The sequence below is a fragment of the Adelges cooleyi genome, unplaced genomic scaffold, assembly GCF_023614345.1.
Source record: "Adelges cooleyi isolate 19-005CV unplaced genomic scaffold, UGA_ACOO_1.1 ACOO_flye_CR_arks_rails_tigmint_CR_PRNA_30, whole genome shotgun sequence".
Lineage (NCBI taxonomy): Eukaryota > Metazoa > Arthropoda > Insecta > Hemiptera > Adelgidae > Adelges > Adelges cooleyi.
Window position 1 is genome coordinate 21817487 of NW_026095971.1, and position 16408 is coordinate 21833894.

Consider the following 16408-nt stretch of genomic DNA (forward strand, 5'->3'; position numbering starts at 1 on the left):
ATTGCTTACTACGTATGTCGTTTAATACAATAAGTAAGTTTTAATAAATGTTATTATGAATAAAAATATATTGAACACAAATCGGAATCAACAAAAAATATTGTAATTGTACAAACAGTTAATTTATTCAAAATAAAATGCCAAACAATTTTTTTATTCTATTATTTTGTGAAAAAAACTTTATTTTATTTTATAAATCAAATTAGAACCAATCAATAAATGGTTACATTTTATACTTGTAATAACATTGATTGTGATTACACTAAAACTGCATTTTTATTGATAAAAAAAAAATTAAAACTTTAGATTACCGTAAAACATTATTTAGTTAAAACTCAAAATAATAATATTTGTCAAAGTATAAATAATAACAAATTTAAAAGAATCTTGATTCAAACATAGTGTAAAATGTAATTTAAAAATTAAATAAATCCGCGATTTTCAAAAATCAATTAATGGAAAATATGTATATTATATTGCTTGGAACCGTGTTTGAAAGTTACGCTGTAACAACTATTACTTATCAAAGATATTTCGGGAACATTGTTCAAATTTTGTTGGAAAATGTCATTGCAAAAATCTACGACAAAATGGACAAACTTTTGGAAGTCTTTATCGTCGTTGTTGTTCGCTGCTTTTTTCATTCTGATTAATGAACTTGTATGATTCGTGTCCGTTCTTATTTTATGTGCGTTGAGTAGAAAATCTTTTTGGTCCTTGACATCTAACAGCGTGACATTAATTTTGAGACAATGGATCAGATCGAACAAAACCAAACCGGTGGGGTTGCCCATGTGCAAATTAACGATCAACACGTGACTGTACCCTTCTTGAAAACTCTGGATCAAATTATGTTCGTTCACGAAGAAGCAATAGTGTACGGCCGAGTTCGGTATTATTTCGCACAAAACAGACAACAGACTTTGTGTCGATTCGCTAAGGCTTGGTGCCGATACCGAGGTTGTTATTTTCGTAGTAGCGCTCGTTTTAAAGAGATCCGTCAGAGACATGTTTGATTCGTCGGGATCGATTATCATCAGACTGGCGTCGCACTTGGAGTCGTTTCCAATGTTCAACGATTCGTCCAAGTTAATGATACTGTCGTTGGCCTGAAACAAAATAATATATATATATATATATATATATGTACCTATTTAGAAACGGATAATCTTTGCACGGATATTGACCGTCTCACGAGAACTGCCCAAGTACTTAAATAATATCTATATACTAAATGATTTGTACATTACATTATGATATAATACACACCTTGATCGATTTTACAGTGTCTTTCCAGTCGGGGTCGATTTGGACCTGCAGTTTGATCAATTGTGTTTCACAAACCATAACGGCACAATACGGACACTTCGGCGATCTAAAAAATGAAAAATTAATTAGCGCAGTCCTTTGCTTAATTAAATACACAACCAATACGCTTTCATACCTACGTAAACAGAGCAGTATGCACTTTGTATGGAACAAATGGCCGCACGGAGTAGCGTGAACGCTTTCCGGGTATATCCCCGTAAACATTGTGTAGCAAATACCGCAACAAAACATATCGATACTAAAAAAAAAACATTTTAATTATTACCTAATTTTCATTCGTGTGTGTGTAAAAAACAAATCAAGTTTGGTTAGTTTAGGTTACATAACAAAAATACAAGTGTTTTAAGTAAAATCTAAAAAAAATACAGATACAATTTTTTACATTTTTTTTTTTTGTAAATTTTTAATCAAACAAAACTTGGAAATATAATCAAAATGAAAAAATTCAAGTGTGTATAAACACTCAAAGGAGTGCATTACACAAAACCGTTGTTAAAAATACGTTCTTAACCGTATAAAATGTTTTGATAGGCAACGGCCGCACGACGGAACAGAAACGATGAGATTAATGCACAACTAATATGTTAATTTTTTTATATTGTACATCTACTCAATGTTTTCTATTGGCTATATTGTATATAATATGTATTGTCAAGTACAAGTCAAATTATATATATATATTGTAATTCAACAAGGTAGGTAGAACATGAACTACCGACACTTACTTGGATACGGTGACGATTATTGGAGTAGTTAAAATGTATGCACAAATAAAAAGTAACCAGATTGTGAAATATTTTCAAAAATATAAATTGTAATACTCACTATATTTGGAAACCGCACTGGTATTGAAACAATATTATAACGATGCCGGTAGAAAATCGACTGTATTGGCATGACAGTCGTGTAATTCCCAGCAGAATTTTAAAATATAACTATTTAATTACAACGGTCATTAACAACAAATTATTTTCATATAATCTGTGATAATAATAAGTAGATATTGTATCACATTTAGAATATTATTATGACGCTATTGTTGACGTTTAGCAACAAAACCCGGTCAATAATTGGATTATTATATCAATATACTTTTATTAGTTGTATTTTTAAAAATAAACCGCCCCACCGCATTTATAGTCTCTCTCTACGCCTCTTGTATGTAATAGGTATAACAAAAAAAACAACAATCAACTGAAATATCCCATCATTTTTTTCTTGTTAAATCAATTAATTAAGTATACCTACAGTTAATACTAGGTTTATGATTAATCAAAAAATATTTAAAAAATTGTTCGTCGCTTTTTTAACCAGTAAAAGCTGTTTTAATGCCGAAAGTTTGCGTTTTGAGATCCTTCTCACTGGTCTGGATTTTGTACTTAGAGTCTGTTACTTAGAATATAATATAATCTAGACATGTTGTCTGATATACTGTCGTTGGCCGATTTTGTTGGCAGTTCTTGCCCTCCGGAATTTTGTTGTCTTTTAATTGTATAATAGGTGCTTTTACTGTAAAACCAAAATTAAGCGAGTTATTTTCAGTCTGCTTAAACATGTAGAGATGAAAAAACATTTTTAAATCGCTTTCAACAAGGGTGCTGTGATAGTGGGAAAAATAAATCAACTACCAAAATAGAGTCCTATTTATTGAGCTAATAATTATTACTCATCACAGTTTAACCTTCAAATTAAGATTTTGTAAAAATTTGCCCATACTTTACTCCTTAAAAATGGGCGGTGCGACGCCCTCTTAAGGTGATTGCATGCGGTCTGTTTTGAAGGAGTTTTGTATAGGCAATATATATTTAAAAGAAAAAGTGGTTTTTAATCAATTTCGACCGTGTCAATTAATTTACCGTTTAATTTGTTAGGGCTACAAGGTGTTATTTTTAATTTAAATAATTTTTTCTACGAGTAACAGGCGTTTTGATTTATTTCAGACCAAAAAGCTAGACAAAATTTCGAATACCTACTGGGATTTCAATTTCTGTAAAGAGATTCCGAGTTAGGTTAGGTTAAGTTAGGTTGGGTTAGGTAGGTTAGGTTAGGTTAGGTTGGGTTAGGTTGGGTTAGGTTAGGTTAGGTTAGGTTTGTCTACTTTACTATGTTTTGTTGGAAGCCGATTTTCGATTTAAAGTTTCTTTAGTTGATAAAATAAAATTTGCAATTTTACCAATATTAAAACATAAAAACATCAAAAATCCGTTTCCCACATAACCTAGTACATAGTAAACTTGCCAAAGAACTCTTATTATATGTCTTTACACAATTATTGAAATCGGACCGTCTTCATTTGTCCAAATTTTGTATAGCAAATTCGTAACGTCTCTCGCTTTGGTTGTACACATTAACACATACATATTATATACATTATACATATATTATGCGACATTGACAGTAGCTGTAGTAGAAGTGAGTACAAAGGACCGTATACCATATATATCATTATGCGGAAGGGTTGATTCCACGTTGCAATAACCTTTGTGTGCGGGATTCGATTAGAAGCTCATGTGTATATATATATATATATCCTATAAATCATATATATATAAATATATAGAGAAATTGTTCTATATGATGGCGGTTAGAACGCGGAAACGAGTGGTGTTCGACCCATTTCCGACCATACCAATAATATGTAGGGGAAACGGTGTCGACAACCTATTGACACAGTTCACATGCCCAAAATGCGAAAATGCGAAATAATCCGGACCCTATTCACTACACCACCGCTGTCACATTCGCATTCTACATTATATTCTGTATACACATCTATATTGTGTGTGGGATGATGATTCTGTGGGCCCACAAGAGTGTTTCTGTATCTTCTGTGTATTTGTGAGTGATGAACGTGCCCGCCGACCACCGGCAACCCTTTTGTCGTCGTCGCACAAATAAACACATCTCGCTCGAGGCACCTGCGTCTTGTCCTCCTCAGCTGCTGTGAATACAGTTGACCCCTTTTTTTTGGCCTTAAACACATAATATTATATATTTTCGGCGAAAACCGAATCGATTCGAGGTAAACGATCGTTTTGGGGCTATATAAAAATGAAACGTTTTCCAGAATGAATTATCCAAAAAATATGTCCAACAGAAAAACAGTTTCAAAATATTTTAATATTTTAATCGTATATCAAAATTATTAAATTAAATTTTATATTATATTATCGATATTTTATTATTAATATATTATATTGATAAATTGAGCTGTCGCCAACAATTTAAGTAAGACAGAAAATGTCTGTCAGATTAATTGATAAACATGATAACATGTTATGATAACAATGTTTTGATTAAAAATGTGTTTTTTGCTTCTCCTGTAAACCTTTAAAAGCTGAGATACACACTGTTAAACGACGATTTGTATGTGTCCTGAGATAAGTAATTAGTCAAGGTCGATCGGTTAAGTTGAATAATTAAAGGATTAACGATTAACTATGTTTAAAAAAAAACACTATAATACAGGGTGATCTTACAGGGTAGGCTTATAGCTAAAAGAAAGAGATCCTACAGGATGATCAATTTAACGTTTTTTTTTCTTAAAATAATTGCAATTTTCTAGTTTTTCTTATTGAAAACATTTTTTTTATGTTATCAGTAATTGTGCAATGATCGAATATTTACATTTTTTTTTTTTGTATTTTTTAAAGCTCTATTAACTTTTTGTTTTTTTGGCTGGAGACACTATGGTTATTTTATACACTTTTTTTTGACAATATCGAAATTTTTATCTTTTTTAAGATTTTCCAGATCTCCATCGACTTTGTAAAACTTTTACGGTAACGTATATAAGATTTAATTGACTTTTTGAATTAAGTATGACTTGCTAAACATTTTGACTGACCGACCAGCCAGCCGATTTGGATGATAACTTTACTACAGTTATAGTTTAAAAATACCACACTCCGACTTTCCTAAATTTTCAACTTTAACAGCTTTAATAAATTTAGTAATTGTCCAAACCGGTTATATATTATTATACCACCTAACATACTTTATTGGAAAAAAATTAATTTTTAAAAAGTGATGGGTCATTTTTTCAGATCTCAGAAACGCACTTACAAACGTCGTCCGCGTGTGTTAGGTAGAGAAAATTCAGCTACACATTTTATTATTATATTTATTTCTGAGAATTTCAAATATAATGTCCTTATTGGACCGAGGATTTTCGAACAACATATTATATTATATTATTTGAACGAATGAATGAATGAACACGGTTGATGGATGGGTTCGAACGGTTTTGCACACTCATCATATTATTATTATTGTCGAGAAAAACGGTGTGCATTTCGACCTTTATCGGTCTACACACAAGTAATCTTTTATGTTGACCAAGTATCTCAAAAGGGCGAATTCATTTCCAAGGGTTTTCAAAAAAAAAAAAAAAAAATAATAGGAATCCTTTTGTAAATATTTGCCGCTCTTAGCGTCTAATGCGTACCGGTTAGGTGCACTCCTTTACCGAATCCTGTATAGAATAAAATCTAAAATATGCACTCTGTGTGTGTGTGTGTGGTCAATCTTTTTGTGGAATATCACAAAATAACACAATAACAATATACTATTAAATAATTATCATACGTATCATCCACTCAGCCACACAGTTTCCGGATATAAGCTAAAAAAAATTCACTACTTGAAAAAAATAGCTAGTATTTTTTATTTCAAATGTGTTAAACGTGTGTAAACTGCAATTGGCTTTTCAATAATAATGTTTGTTTTGCTTAAGAAGCTTTTAAATGGGTTTAATATTATTGTGCAACCATAGCAAACCATGTCGACAAGACGAATAATTATTGCCGTCCTGAAAATGTTACATTTCAATAGTACTGATGGATTACAGATCTCCTTACACTGTAAGACTTTGGTTAGGTTAGGTTAGGTACAGCGTGGAGACATTAAAATCATTACTTTTCGGTAGATATCATCTAAACAACACAGAACCGCCATAAGGATCTAGAGAATTATAACCACTATCTAGTTTAATGTGTTACGTTGGTACACAACAAAATAATATATAATTGATTATGATAAATAAAAATATAATTTATATTTGTGAATTTAAAAAAAAATATATATAATATATATATTTCATAAAATATAAATGAGTATAAAAAAGTTAATAAAAATAAATAAAAATTGAGAAAGCATGTATTGTATAGTTAGACAATAGAAAAATTAGCTAATGTTAATAGCTAAACGTAATATAAATTACATAAATTAATTGCAATTAATAATTGTGAGGTTTTTTTTGAAAAAACTACGTTAAAAGCCGTACAAAATTATATTAATAATATTTCAAGTCACACTTAATAAGTAGAAGCTAAAAAATAAGTGTTTTTTCTTTGTCGCAAAAAATAATTTTTGTTGATATAAATAATAGTCGAAGAACACAATAAATTAATAATTGAAAAACCAAAAGAAAATTAATAGTACAAATGGAAAACCATGATGTCGTTTTTCATGTGCCGGCGGCGTGTTATGTGTGTCATACACGACATGATAAAAATAATAGACTAGAATGCCTTAACTCTAGAAACCCGTTAACGAATTATTACCGTGCATCACATGGACATGAGGAGCCTCCGCTTAATCTCCTTCATTTCGCTAACTTTTTTCGTCAGGTACATAACGCTAATCTGATTTTCTACGTATTTCTGCCGCTTCGCGTCTCTCGACCGCTTGGCTGCTTCGTTATTTTTTTTGCGCTTCATAACGTATGTATCGCACTGCTGTCCGTCCGGTCCCGGCGGCTTTTTGTTGGGCACCGACCGGCGCATCTTTTCAAAGTTTTTCGGCGGTCCCAGGCTCTCCAGGTACCGTTGCCTGAACGCCACAAAGTCCGACTGCTTGTATATGGCGGCTATCTCGTCCGGGTCGACGTCGCGCAGGTCGTCGCCGCCGGACGCCAGAGGATTGGCGTCCACCGTGGTCGATTCCGGGGACAGCCGTTCCGAGTGGACGCCGCCGCCGCCGCCGTAGTACGGGTATCGACTGTAAAATTAACAAAAATAATTATTATAAAGTTGTCGGCGTAAAAACGCATGCGGGTTACTCACCAGAAATCGTAGGCCGACACGTATTCGTAGAACGGGTTTGACTCGGGAGACGTGGCCACGTACACGGGACTGGTGGCGATCTTGGGCACCATCATGATGGGGTTAAACCCGTGAGTGGAAAATCCGGGTGGATAGGCCGCGGTCGCCGGGTAGTGATGGCTTTGCGGCACCGCCGTCGTCGCGGCCGCCAAGAACGGGTTGTACTCGGCCGCGTACCGTTGCGCGCGGTACGACGGGTCGTCGGCCGCGCCGCCAAAGTGCGTATGAGGCGTGTGGTCGGCGATCTGAGGCGACACCGCCGGCGCCCGGTACACGCTCGGGGCGACCACGGCCGCGGGCGGCGGCGGCTGCGCCTCGGGCGAGGAACGCGCCAGAGGCGAACGGCCAAGCGGCAAACGGGCCAGCGGCGATCTGGACAAGGCCGGCGGAGGGATTTTGGATACCGCGGCCGTGGTGGTCGCACGGGTCAAGTCCAACGGCGCGCCGTTCTCGACGTCCAACTCTTCATCCATGACGATATCCATTGCCTCCTCCTCGTCCTCTTCCATTTTCGTTAAAGTTGTAGGAGGCACTTTGTTCACCGTCAAGTCCAATGGCGCCGACTCGAATTCGTCCATATCGGTCATTTTTTCTAAATAACAATTAACAATTAACGTTTCAATTACTTGAAAATTACACTAACAAACTATTTAAATAATATTATTGGAATAATTATTTCTTAAAACGATTTAAATAATTAATCTTTGAAATTGTTCTAATAACTTTTACTTGAATAATATGTTATCTAGATATGATTATTTGTAAAACGTTTTATTCCACTGATGCACAACTCTGGCTTATGGAAAACTAATATTATATATAATTAAGTTTCAAGATAAAAAATAAATATTAAATTATTATTGAACTAAGCTAACCAATTGGTTAGCTTAGTTCGTGAATTACTATACATACAAATGTCTTTTTTTTCATAGTTTTAAATCGTAAAATCTGATTATCATTACACTTGAGAAACAAACTTACAAGACAACAATGAAAACAAGCTAATACAACCGAACAACTGTATAGAATCAAAATTGGATAATCTCCTCTATTATAATAACAGAATCCAACTTCTGAAGGAGACAAGTTTACAAACAACAGCCAATGCACAGCTGTGTTTAACTGATAATCCAGTTTTGGCGGATGACATGATATTGTTCATTGACATTAAGTTAGCATAATATTTACTGTCTACATAATCGTTGAGGATAGAAAAATTAACTCCAAAAATTCAAATAACTAATTAAACGTGTATTGTTATTTTCAAAGTCTAAGACTGAGGTGTAGTTGATCTCATATTATACACATAAATATTGGAATGGGGCTAAGGAAGTTCAGACATTAAATGGAAGCCAGATAATTAATACATTTTTAATTGAGTATTTTAATGTATAATATATAATATTAAAAAGTATAATTTTTTCGAATAATTCTTGGGGTTAGATATTTTATAGGTCTGCCTAAAAAAAATGTATTCCTGGATTACAGTGTGTGTGTTTTTTTGTCAATGTTGAGATAAGAAGATGTCGGCCAAGTGGGATTTTTTCCAACACAATAAGAAACCGGTTTGCGAAACACTTGTCGGCAAATTGCGAGCCCAAACCGTGTGTTGAAAGTGTGTTTAAGAAATCAAAGTATGAGACTTTATCGGCGACCGAATAATCTTTGAAATAACAACCGTTATTTTGATAATAATAATAAATTATTATTGTCCAACACTTGACAAACATAGCTAAAATTATAAACAAAACTTCTTTTCCACATGAGCACAACATTACTTAGGTAAGCCACTTAGTAATGTTTCTTTAGACTGTGAAAATCGCCTAGTGAGTGTCTTTAGAATAATAACTAAGTAATGTCGATTTGATGAGTTAGAACAAAGTAAAATCGACAGCTAAGGATAAAGTTTAAAACTATTTGATCAAAACTGATTGTCGACTTGTAAAAATGTGAGTTTAATTAAAAAATGTCTATAAATATATATGTATTATGTTACCATTTAAGTTTGAAATGTAAATACTAAATAAGATTGGAAATTAAAAAATACCGTCTTATATTGTAAAAATGTTTTCATAATTAAAAAACTACAAAACTGAACACCGGTGTAAGGCGTTAAAAGAATCATCCGGTACACACAATTTACTTTTTAAGTTAAGACAAATTTGCTGAAAAAAATTAGTGCCTATTGATCAAACAAAAGAAATATTTCTTTAAACTATAAAAAAAATAAAACCTTTTCTGGACTTGTTAACACAATGTTATTAAATATAAACGTGATAAAACCCGTAATATCGGTTAAAAAATAAATTTGAAAAAATGGCATTCGCAAATTTAAATAAGTGTAGTGAATTAGAAATATTTTTTATAATTTTTCTCCAAGTAAATTTCAAGTGAAAAACGATTATTTTTAATCTACCCAAAGTCGAACTAAAACTCAATTGACGTTAAATTTAATTTAAAAAAAAATCTCTCGGCTTTTAAAAACAACTATTTATATAATATACATATCGTTTTAGCAAGTGTTACACAAGTTGTCCAAATAAAATAAAAGATGATCCACCGAGATAATACGATATATATTAAACAATCTAAAATTATTACCTCGTTTTAGACAGTAATAATAATTTTAGACACTATAGCTGTTTAAAAAAAAAACACAAAAATAATAATAATTTAATTTTCCACTTACCGGAAGTATGATAGTCGATGGCCGTTTGATGAATAATTAAGACGTTTGTTCGAGTGTGTGTGTTTCTTGAGTACAGCTGCACCCTGTTGTCCTGTGGTCGTGGTCGTCGACAAACTGTGACCCATCAAGACATTTTCAGGCCTTTTCAAGTGTCATGGCTGTGGCAATGATAACCGTTGTTGTGGTGGTGGTAACAGTGGTTGTAGCTGTAGCCGGTGATGGTGTGTTGTCCGGTCTTGTGTGTGTGTGTGTGTGTGTGTGCACATTGAATACAAAAAAAAAATGGACCTGAACCTCTAAAAACGTGCACTTAGCACTACTTAGGTAGGCGACCGCGTTTTTTCACGGTGTTTAAAAAAGGTCAGATTGAGTTGAATTTTCAAAAAAAGGTACACCACAAAAATATTATTCTACTAAAATGTGCGGAACAAAAGGCTAGCGGAATCGACTCAAAATGGCAAAATGGTACACACCTATCTACGGTCAGGTATAGTATAGTCGGATAGCATATATTAGCACACAATAGCAATCATTTTTTTTTCCCAAACGACTTCTACTCGTCTCCATTACCAAGTCGATAATATGTAATAATATATATTAGAAACAGTCGCTACATAGAAAGTATTTCTGAGGTATAAAACGGTTTTTTAGGAAAATTATCAAAAAAAAATATATATCAATTACAATATACCTAACTATTATTAAAGCGGCAGTTAGCGTCTAAAAATCAAATATAATTTTTACTAATGTTTCAATAAAAAGTATATTCTAAGTATGTACTAACGTCTGCAGTAGACGGCCATTTGTTGGTTACATACAAGTTCTGTTAGCGGTCATGTGTGTGTGTATAATATTATGTTATTTATCATGTGCAACTGTATTTTTCAAGTACACAATTTTATAGTAACTTAAGTCTGCACAGCTCTGGTACCTACCAAAGAAGAAGGTAAAAATTTAAATTATACAGTCTTGCGTTGGGAAATAACTTTGAACTAAAATGTCTCCCAAAAAGAAAACCTAAAAAAATGTATAATTATTTTTAAAGATAATTTGCGTTTTACCTTAAATAGATCATCATATGATATTTATATAATGTCACATTTGCATGCAGCTTTAATTATGCAAATAAACACTTGAAGCGAATGAATCATAAATTTGCGTAACTTATTTTTAGTTTTGAATTTGTAGTTTATTTACTCGACTGTAAATTTTATCTTGTCCAGATAGATACTTAATAATGAAACGATAAAAATTCAGATGTTCTTTCAACAAATACGTTTATTCTTTGCCATTTAAAAGTCTTAATATTACACGGTATAAATTTGATTTGTAGATATGTATCCAAGTTAAATATTATGTTTGTAAAAAAAAATGTTATTATAATAACAAAACCGAAACACTTTTATTCAATATTCCTTTTATAAATAATTATATAATAAATATTTACTTAAAAATAGTAGGATATAGAACGGGATGATTCGTTAAGGAAAAGACACTAGTTTTTTTTAAAAAAACAATTGCAATTTTACTGTATTGCTTTTCGAAAATATGTTTGTTTTTATGTTATTTCACAACAATATTATATTAATTACTAAATATTATATTAGCTGTCAACGTTTGAAACTCAGGCTTTAGTAACTCGAAAAGTAATAATTATCCAAAACTAATTTGTAGACAAGTCAACATTGTCAGCAAATTATTTTTAATTTGAATATTATCTAATATTGTAAAATAACAACAACTAAAGTGTCCTTACCCCGTCTTAGGAGGAATCCAGTGTCAAACTTGTCATTATATTTGACAACAAAATCGTTGTGTCGTGTCTTAATAAATAAAAAAAAATGCAATACAGATATTGTGTACAAATAATTAACATTTTATTTCTACGTTCTTCTCACAACACAGTTCTGTTCTTTATAAGAAATTCCATACAAAAAATTATACAAGATTCACACATTTCCCCAGTTAAGGAGTGGTTAATATAAAATATATTAACATTGGTATCATCCTTTTTTTTCTTCTCGAAAATTTACAATTAATACACTATTTGTCCACTTGGCGGAGAGCACTATAACATATAGAGTACATACGTATATGTATTATATTATTAATAGTTTAATAATATTTATTAAGAATTTAAAAAAAAACGATAACTTATTAATTTCTGTTTTTATATAATTGTAATACATTTTTTTTTTCTACGATTCTATTACACATATTATTTTGTATTATTCGTGAGACTTATAATATAATATATTATATTTCGAGTGCACTGTGATAAAGATATATATATATAAATAGATTATTCCGGTTAATTGACATACACCGTTATTGTTAAAAAAATAAAAAACAAAAAAAGATTACTAAATAAAATAATATCGAAAACTGACTATTACGGATAGTGTCAAAAGAATATGACATAAATATGCGCATAAACAATACCTAAATTAATAACAATAACAAATTGTATCGGTTATTTACTATAAAAAAAGAAAAGAAAAATTGACTAGATTCTTTTTACACGTATACAAAAAACTAATAATACAAAAAATTGTAAAGTAGAAAAAAAAATACATATTAACAATAATTCATCCTCGGTTGGGGGCTTAACTAGAAATAATTCTCATGGTATCTAATCAATATATACCTACGAATCGTGCCAACTACCTGTGTTAACATGGGGCACACAATATATTATAGAGGTTCGACGTCTATTACTAAAAATATAATAATATGTATTTTAATAATATACACGCACACAATACCGTCGCTTAAGACGCAAAACCTTGTATATCATTTTTTTTCACTTTAGGGGAGAGCAAAAAATTCAGTTTCAATAACATAATAATCATCATAACTGATAGCGTGATACGTTATCAATCATTCGGTTATCGCGTTATCTATTTGACTTTATCATCGGTCTGAGCCCGCCAAACAGTGTGGCCAACTTGATTTGGCCAAAAAAAAAAAATATATATATATATATTATATGGTATTCAACAACAGAAAACGGTGGTCGGGTCGCGGGGCACCGACCACCGGTCTTAACGTCACGGCGAGAACACCCTGAGACTTCGCAGCAACTTGGCCAGCACGTTTGCCAGTCCTTCGGCGTGCCTGGTGAGCGTCTCCGTGCTGACGTCCGTGTCTATGAGCAGCCCGTGGAACGTGTGCAGCACGTCGGTGACTTTGACGATGAGATTCCTGGTCTGGAGCGGCGAAGACGTGTGCCTGGTCATGTTGCCGCTGAGCACGGTCATCCGGCGCAGTTGGGTCACGCACTGCGACAGGTTCGACTGGAACTCCGGGCTCTTCGGGTTCATGTAGCACCGGATCAGTATTTTCGACGAGGTCACCAGCTGCCGGGCCTCTTGGCACAGTATGTCTTTGGCTTCCTGCAAACCAAAACGGACAACGGTAAGCGTTGGTAAACAGCAGGTGTAAACCGCGTAAGAAAAGTCCTAACTAAACGGCTAAACTTCGGGTATTCGTACCTGAAACTTGCTCTCGTCTAGCTGCATGCCGCCTCCCTGGGCTTGGGCGACGTTACACTGTTCGCTGAACTCGTTCAGCCGTTCGATCAGTTCGTTGATGACCGACACTGCGTCCCTGGGGTTCGTATAGCTACCGTTACGCAATAGGGTTTCCTATTGCGACACAATAACAAGGAAGGAAATTTAGCATTTTTGCAATACCGTCAACGACAGCATAAGAGAAATTGGCAACGATTCTTACTTGCGAAGGCGCGGGTGGCAGAGGTGGTTTGGTAGACAGCGTGGAGTCTATCCTGGGAGGAACTTTGGGTTTGACCCGGGGCAGTGTCATGTTCTGGGCTCTGGTGGGCAAGAACGGTTGCTGCTGGGCGTCCGGACTCCGTTGCCTGGGCCTGGAGCAACACGAGAAACCGGGCAACGTCTTTTCGTTGGTAGCACTGGGTCCGTCGGGGGTTGTGACCGCAGCCGGTAGTGGCGGTGGTCGGGGGGGTTGAACGCCGGAAACGGGATCCGGCGGCGGTTTGGCCGGCTCAGATGGCGGCGGTTGAGCAGCGACAACCGGTTTCGGAGGCGGAGGTATGATGAACGACGATATTTGTTCGGAAGTCAACACGTTGGCCTGCTTCTCTGCGGCCTTGCCGTTGGCCTGCGGCGGCGGCGGGATCGTCATCGTGGCCAAGAACGACTCCAGGTCGAGGTTCATCAAGCCCGGGTTGTTTTTGAACCCTTGATCCAGTACGGAGTCTACGCGCAAACACCAATAATTATTATTCTTACTTATATTGCAGCAGCAATACGTCTTATTGTACCGCTTACCCAAAAACCTGTCCGAGGCGTTTTGCTGATGCTGTTGGTGGTGGTGGTGATCGTAGTCGGCGAACAGGGTGGGCGGAAGGCTACACTGATTGCCGCTGGCCGCGGTCGAACCACCGTTTACCGTTTGGGCGCTGTTGACTTTGTTCTGGTCCGCGGGAGGCGGTATGAGGGTCAGGTCGATCAGGTCCGGTTCCAAGTACAAACTGTTGCGCGGCAAAGACCTGTTGTCCTCCTGTAGGTTTTTCCACAGTTCCTGGAGTGCTTCGTGGCCCGAAGACGACGTCCCGACTAGTCCCTCGGGACTGTGCAGCCCGAAGCTGATGTCCGAATCCCTGTTGGTCGTCCGGTGCGAAGGACTGGTCGACGGGGTGTTTATGGATTCCGTGTCGCTTTCCATGTCGCCCAGATTGAGCGCTTGGACGGCCGCGGTTATACTGTCCTCCGAACCTTTCTGTTAATGACGATAATAAAAAAATGGTTTGGCTTAAAGTTATTTTTCTAAAAGAGGTATTACATATTATATGTTAACAGCTTGCGTACGAGCCCGCAACACCACGGGATACGTTTTTATGTATCTAAAGTGGCTAGTAAACATATGGAGTTTCTGTCTAATATTTTAGTGTTTTCATAATATCTGGCCCAAAACAATTCATTTGGCCCCTTAAATTATTGAATTTATTATTCATTTCTATTTTGAACGTTGTGAATACAACATATCTGCCCTCCCCCATTCCTACCCCGACCCCAACCCTCATCTCTCACTCTTCCTAACTCTCACCCCTTCCCTTATCTCTTATCTCTCTTATCAGATAAATCAGCTGTTATTTTTCGGTATGATAGCCGGTGTCGGTGTCGATATTTTCCGGTTGTGTTCCAAAGTAAAAACCATATCTCTCATCTCTTATCGCTTTCCCTTATCTCTTATCTCACTTTTCTTATCAGATAAATCAGCTGTTATTTTTCGTTATGATAAGCGGTGTCGGTGTCGGGTTTTCCGTGTGTGTGTGTGCCATAGCAAAGACATATACATGTCAATAGTTTATTATATTCGCGAGACACGGCGGGGCGCGGCAACAATACTTACTTGAGCCAACAGCAACAGGGAATCGCTGTGTTTGAGCTGACCCAAATTGGCCGGCGGCGGTGGCAACGAAACCGACCCGTCGGATGATATGTGAGACCCGTCCGAGTCGCTGGACTCGCGCTGGTGCCGGTTCAGATACTGTTCAGAGTTCTCTACCAGCTGTTGCATCTCGGCCACTCTTTTCAGCACCTCCTCGTTGTGCGTTTCCACGGCATGGCTATCGTCGTTCTCCAGTATTTCCATGGACACCACGCTCTGCACGTCGATGCAGCTTTTGTCTTTGGGTTCCCCGTTGACTTTGTAGCCCAAATGGCCGTTCGGATGCCTCTTCAAAGACCTACACGGACACACATCGGGGTTGGCGTTAAACCCAATTTTTTTTTAAAAAGTTTTTTGGTCTTATTACATGGTATTCATGTTTTTGTCCACGTTTCCGTTTTGCATGCCCGTCCAAATGGTTCTGTTGAGAGACCCGTAATCGTTGGGTTTCAACATTTCGTGACTGAACGGCGTGTACATGGGGCAGAACGCAAAGTTGGTTAATTTTTCTTCTTCTTTTGCGTAGATGGTCGACGGCCCGTAACTCCAAGTGGTCGGTTTGACGATGTGATGAGAGTAGTATTGAGGAGCTGCAAAGTAAAATTGTATGGTCAAATAGTTTTTTGTTAGCCTTTTTAACGGGCCGGATCCACTAACCGCTGTCTATGTGCACGGATTCACCTTCCCGGTCGATTGGCAAACAGCTGGCCATCAAAAGCTTAAAGTAACCTTTGATGACCAATATGAACTCGTCTGCGTCACGGTCTTCCATGCAAAAGCTCACCTCCTGTAAACACCGTTGCCAACGGGCTCGTGTCAAAACACACTACAGTTTGCCAATATTAATACAACT

The 16408-nt window shown here is 35.7% G+C and overlaps 3 protein-coding genes across 6 annotated transcripts in view; all 3 read right to left on the minus strand.

The window, feature by feature from the left end:
- Positions 1–392: 392 nt before the first annotated feature.
- LOC126838718 (uncharacterized) lies at positions 393–2293 on the minus strand. 2 transcript variants are annotated; one of them, XM_050573370.1, is made up of 4 exons: positions 2155–2293; positions 1445–1567; positions 1270–1375; positions 393–1109 (listed from the first exon to the last, which is right to left on the minus strand). In XM_050573370.1, the coding sequence occupies exons 2-4, from the start codon at positions 1558–1560 to the stop codon at positions 453–455; spliced, it is 879 nt and encodes a 292-aa protein (XP_050429327.1). In that variant the 5' UTR covers positions 1561–1567; positions 2155–2293; the 3' UTR covers positions 393–452. The 2 variants fall into 2 exon arrangements, with proteins under 2 accessions (XP_050429327.1, XP_050429328.1); XM_050573371.1 differs by lacking the exon at positions 2155–2293 and adding an exon at positions 2055–2152.
- Positions 2294–6498: 4205 nt separating this feature from the next.
- LOC126838714 (D site-binding protein-like) lies at positions 6499–7656 on the minus strand. The gene is made up of 2 exons (XM_050573365.1): positions 7395–7656; positions 6499–7329 (listed from the first exon to the last, which is right to left on the minus strand). Exons 1-2 carry the CDS (start codon positions 7487–7489, stop codon positions 6900–6902), a joined length of 525 nt encoding a protein of 174 aa, XP_050429322.1. The 5' UTR covers positions 7490–7656; the 3' UTR covers positions 6499–6899.
- Positions 7657–11766: 4110 nt separating this feature from the next.
- LOC126838085 (uncharacterized) overlaps positions 11767–16408 on the minus strand; it is an 82164-nt gene continuing 77522 nt past the window's right edge. The window contains exons 12-18 of one of the 3 annotated variants that reach the window (XM_050572197.1): positions 16213–16342; positions 15923–16145; positions 15517–15853; positions 14433–14883; positions 13858–14360; positions 13617–13769; positions 11767–13517 (exon numbers count right to left, since the gene is read on the minus strand). In XM_050572197.1, the coding sequence (XP_050428154.1) occupies positions 13173–13517; positions 13617–13769; positions 13858–14360; positions 14433–14883; positions 15517–15853; positions 15923–16145; positions 16213–16342 (2142 nt within the window). In that variant the 3' untranslated portion in view covers positions 11767–13172. The remainder of the gene's footprint in view (positions 13518–13616; positions 13770–13857; positions 14361–14432; positions 14884–15516; positions 15854–15922; positions 16146–16212; positions 16343–16408) is intronic. The other 2 variants (XM_050572199.1, XM_050572198.1) reach the window with 2 other exon arrangements.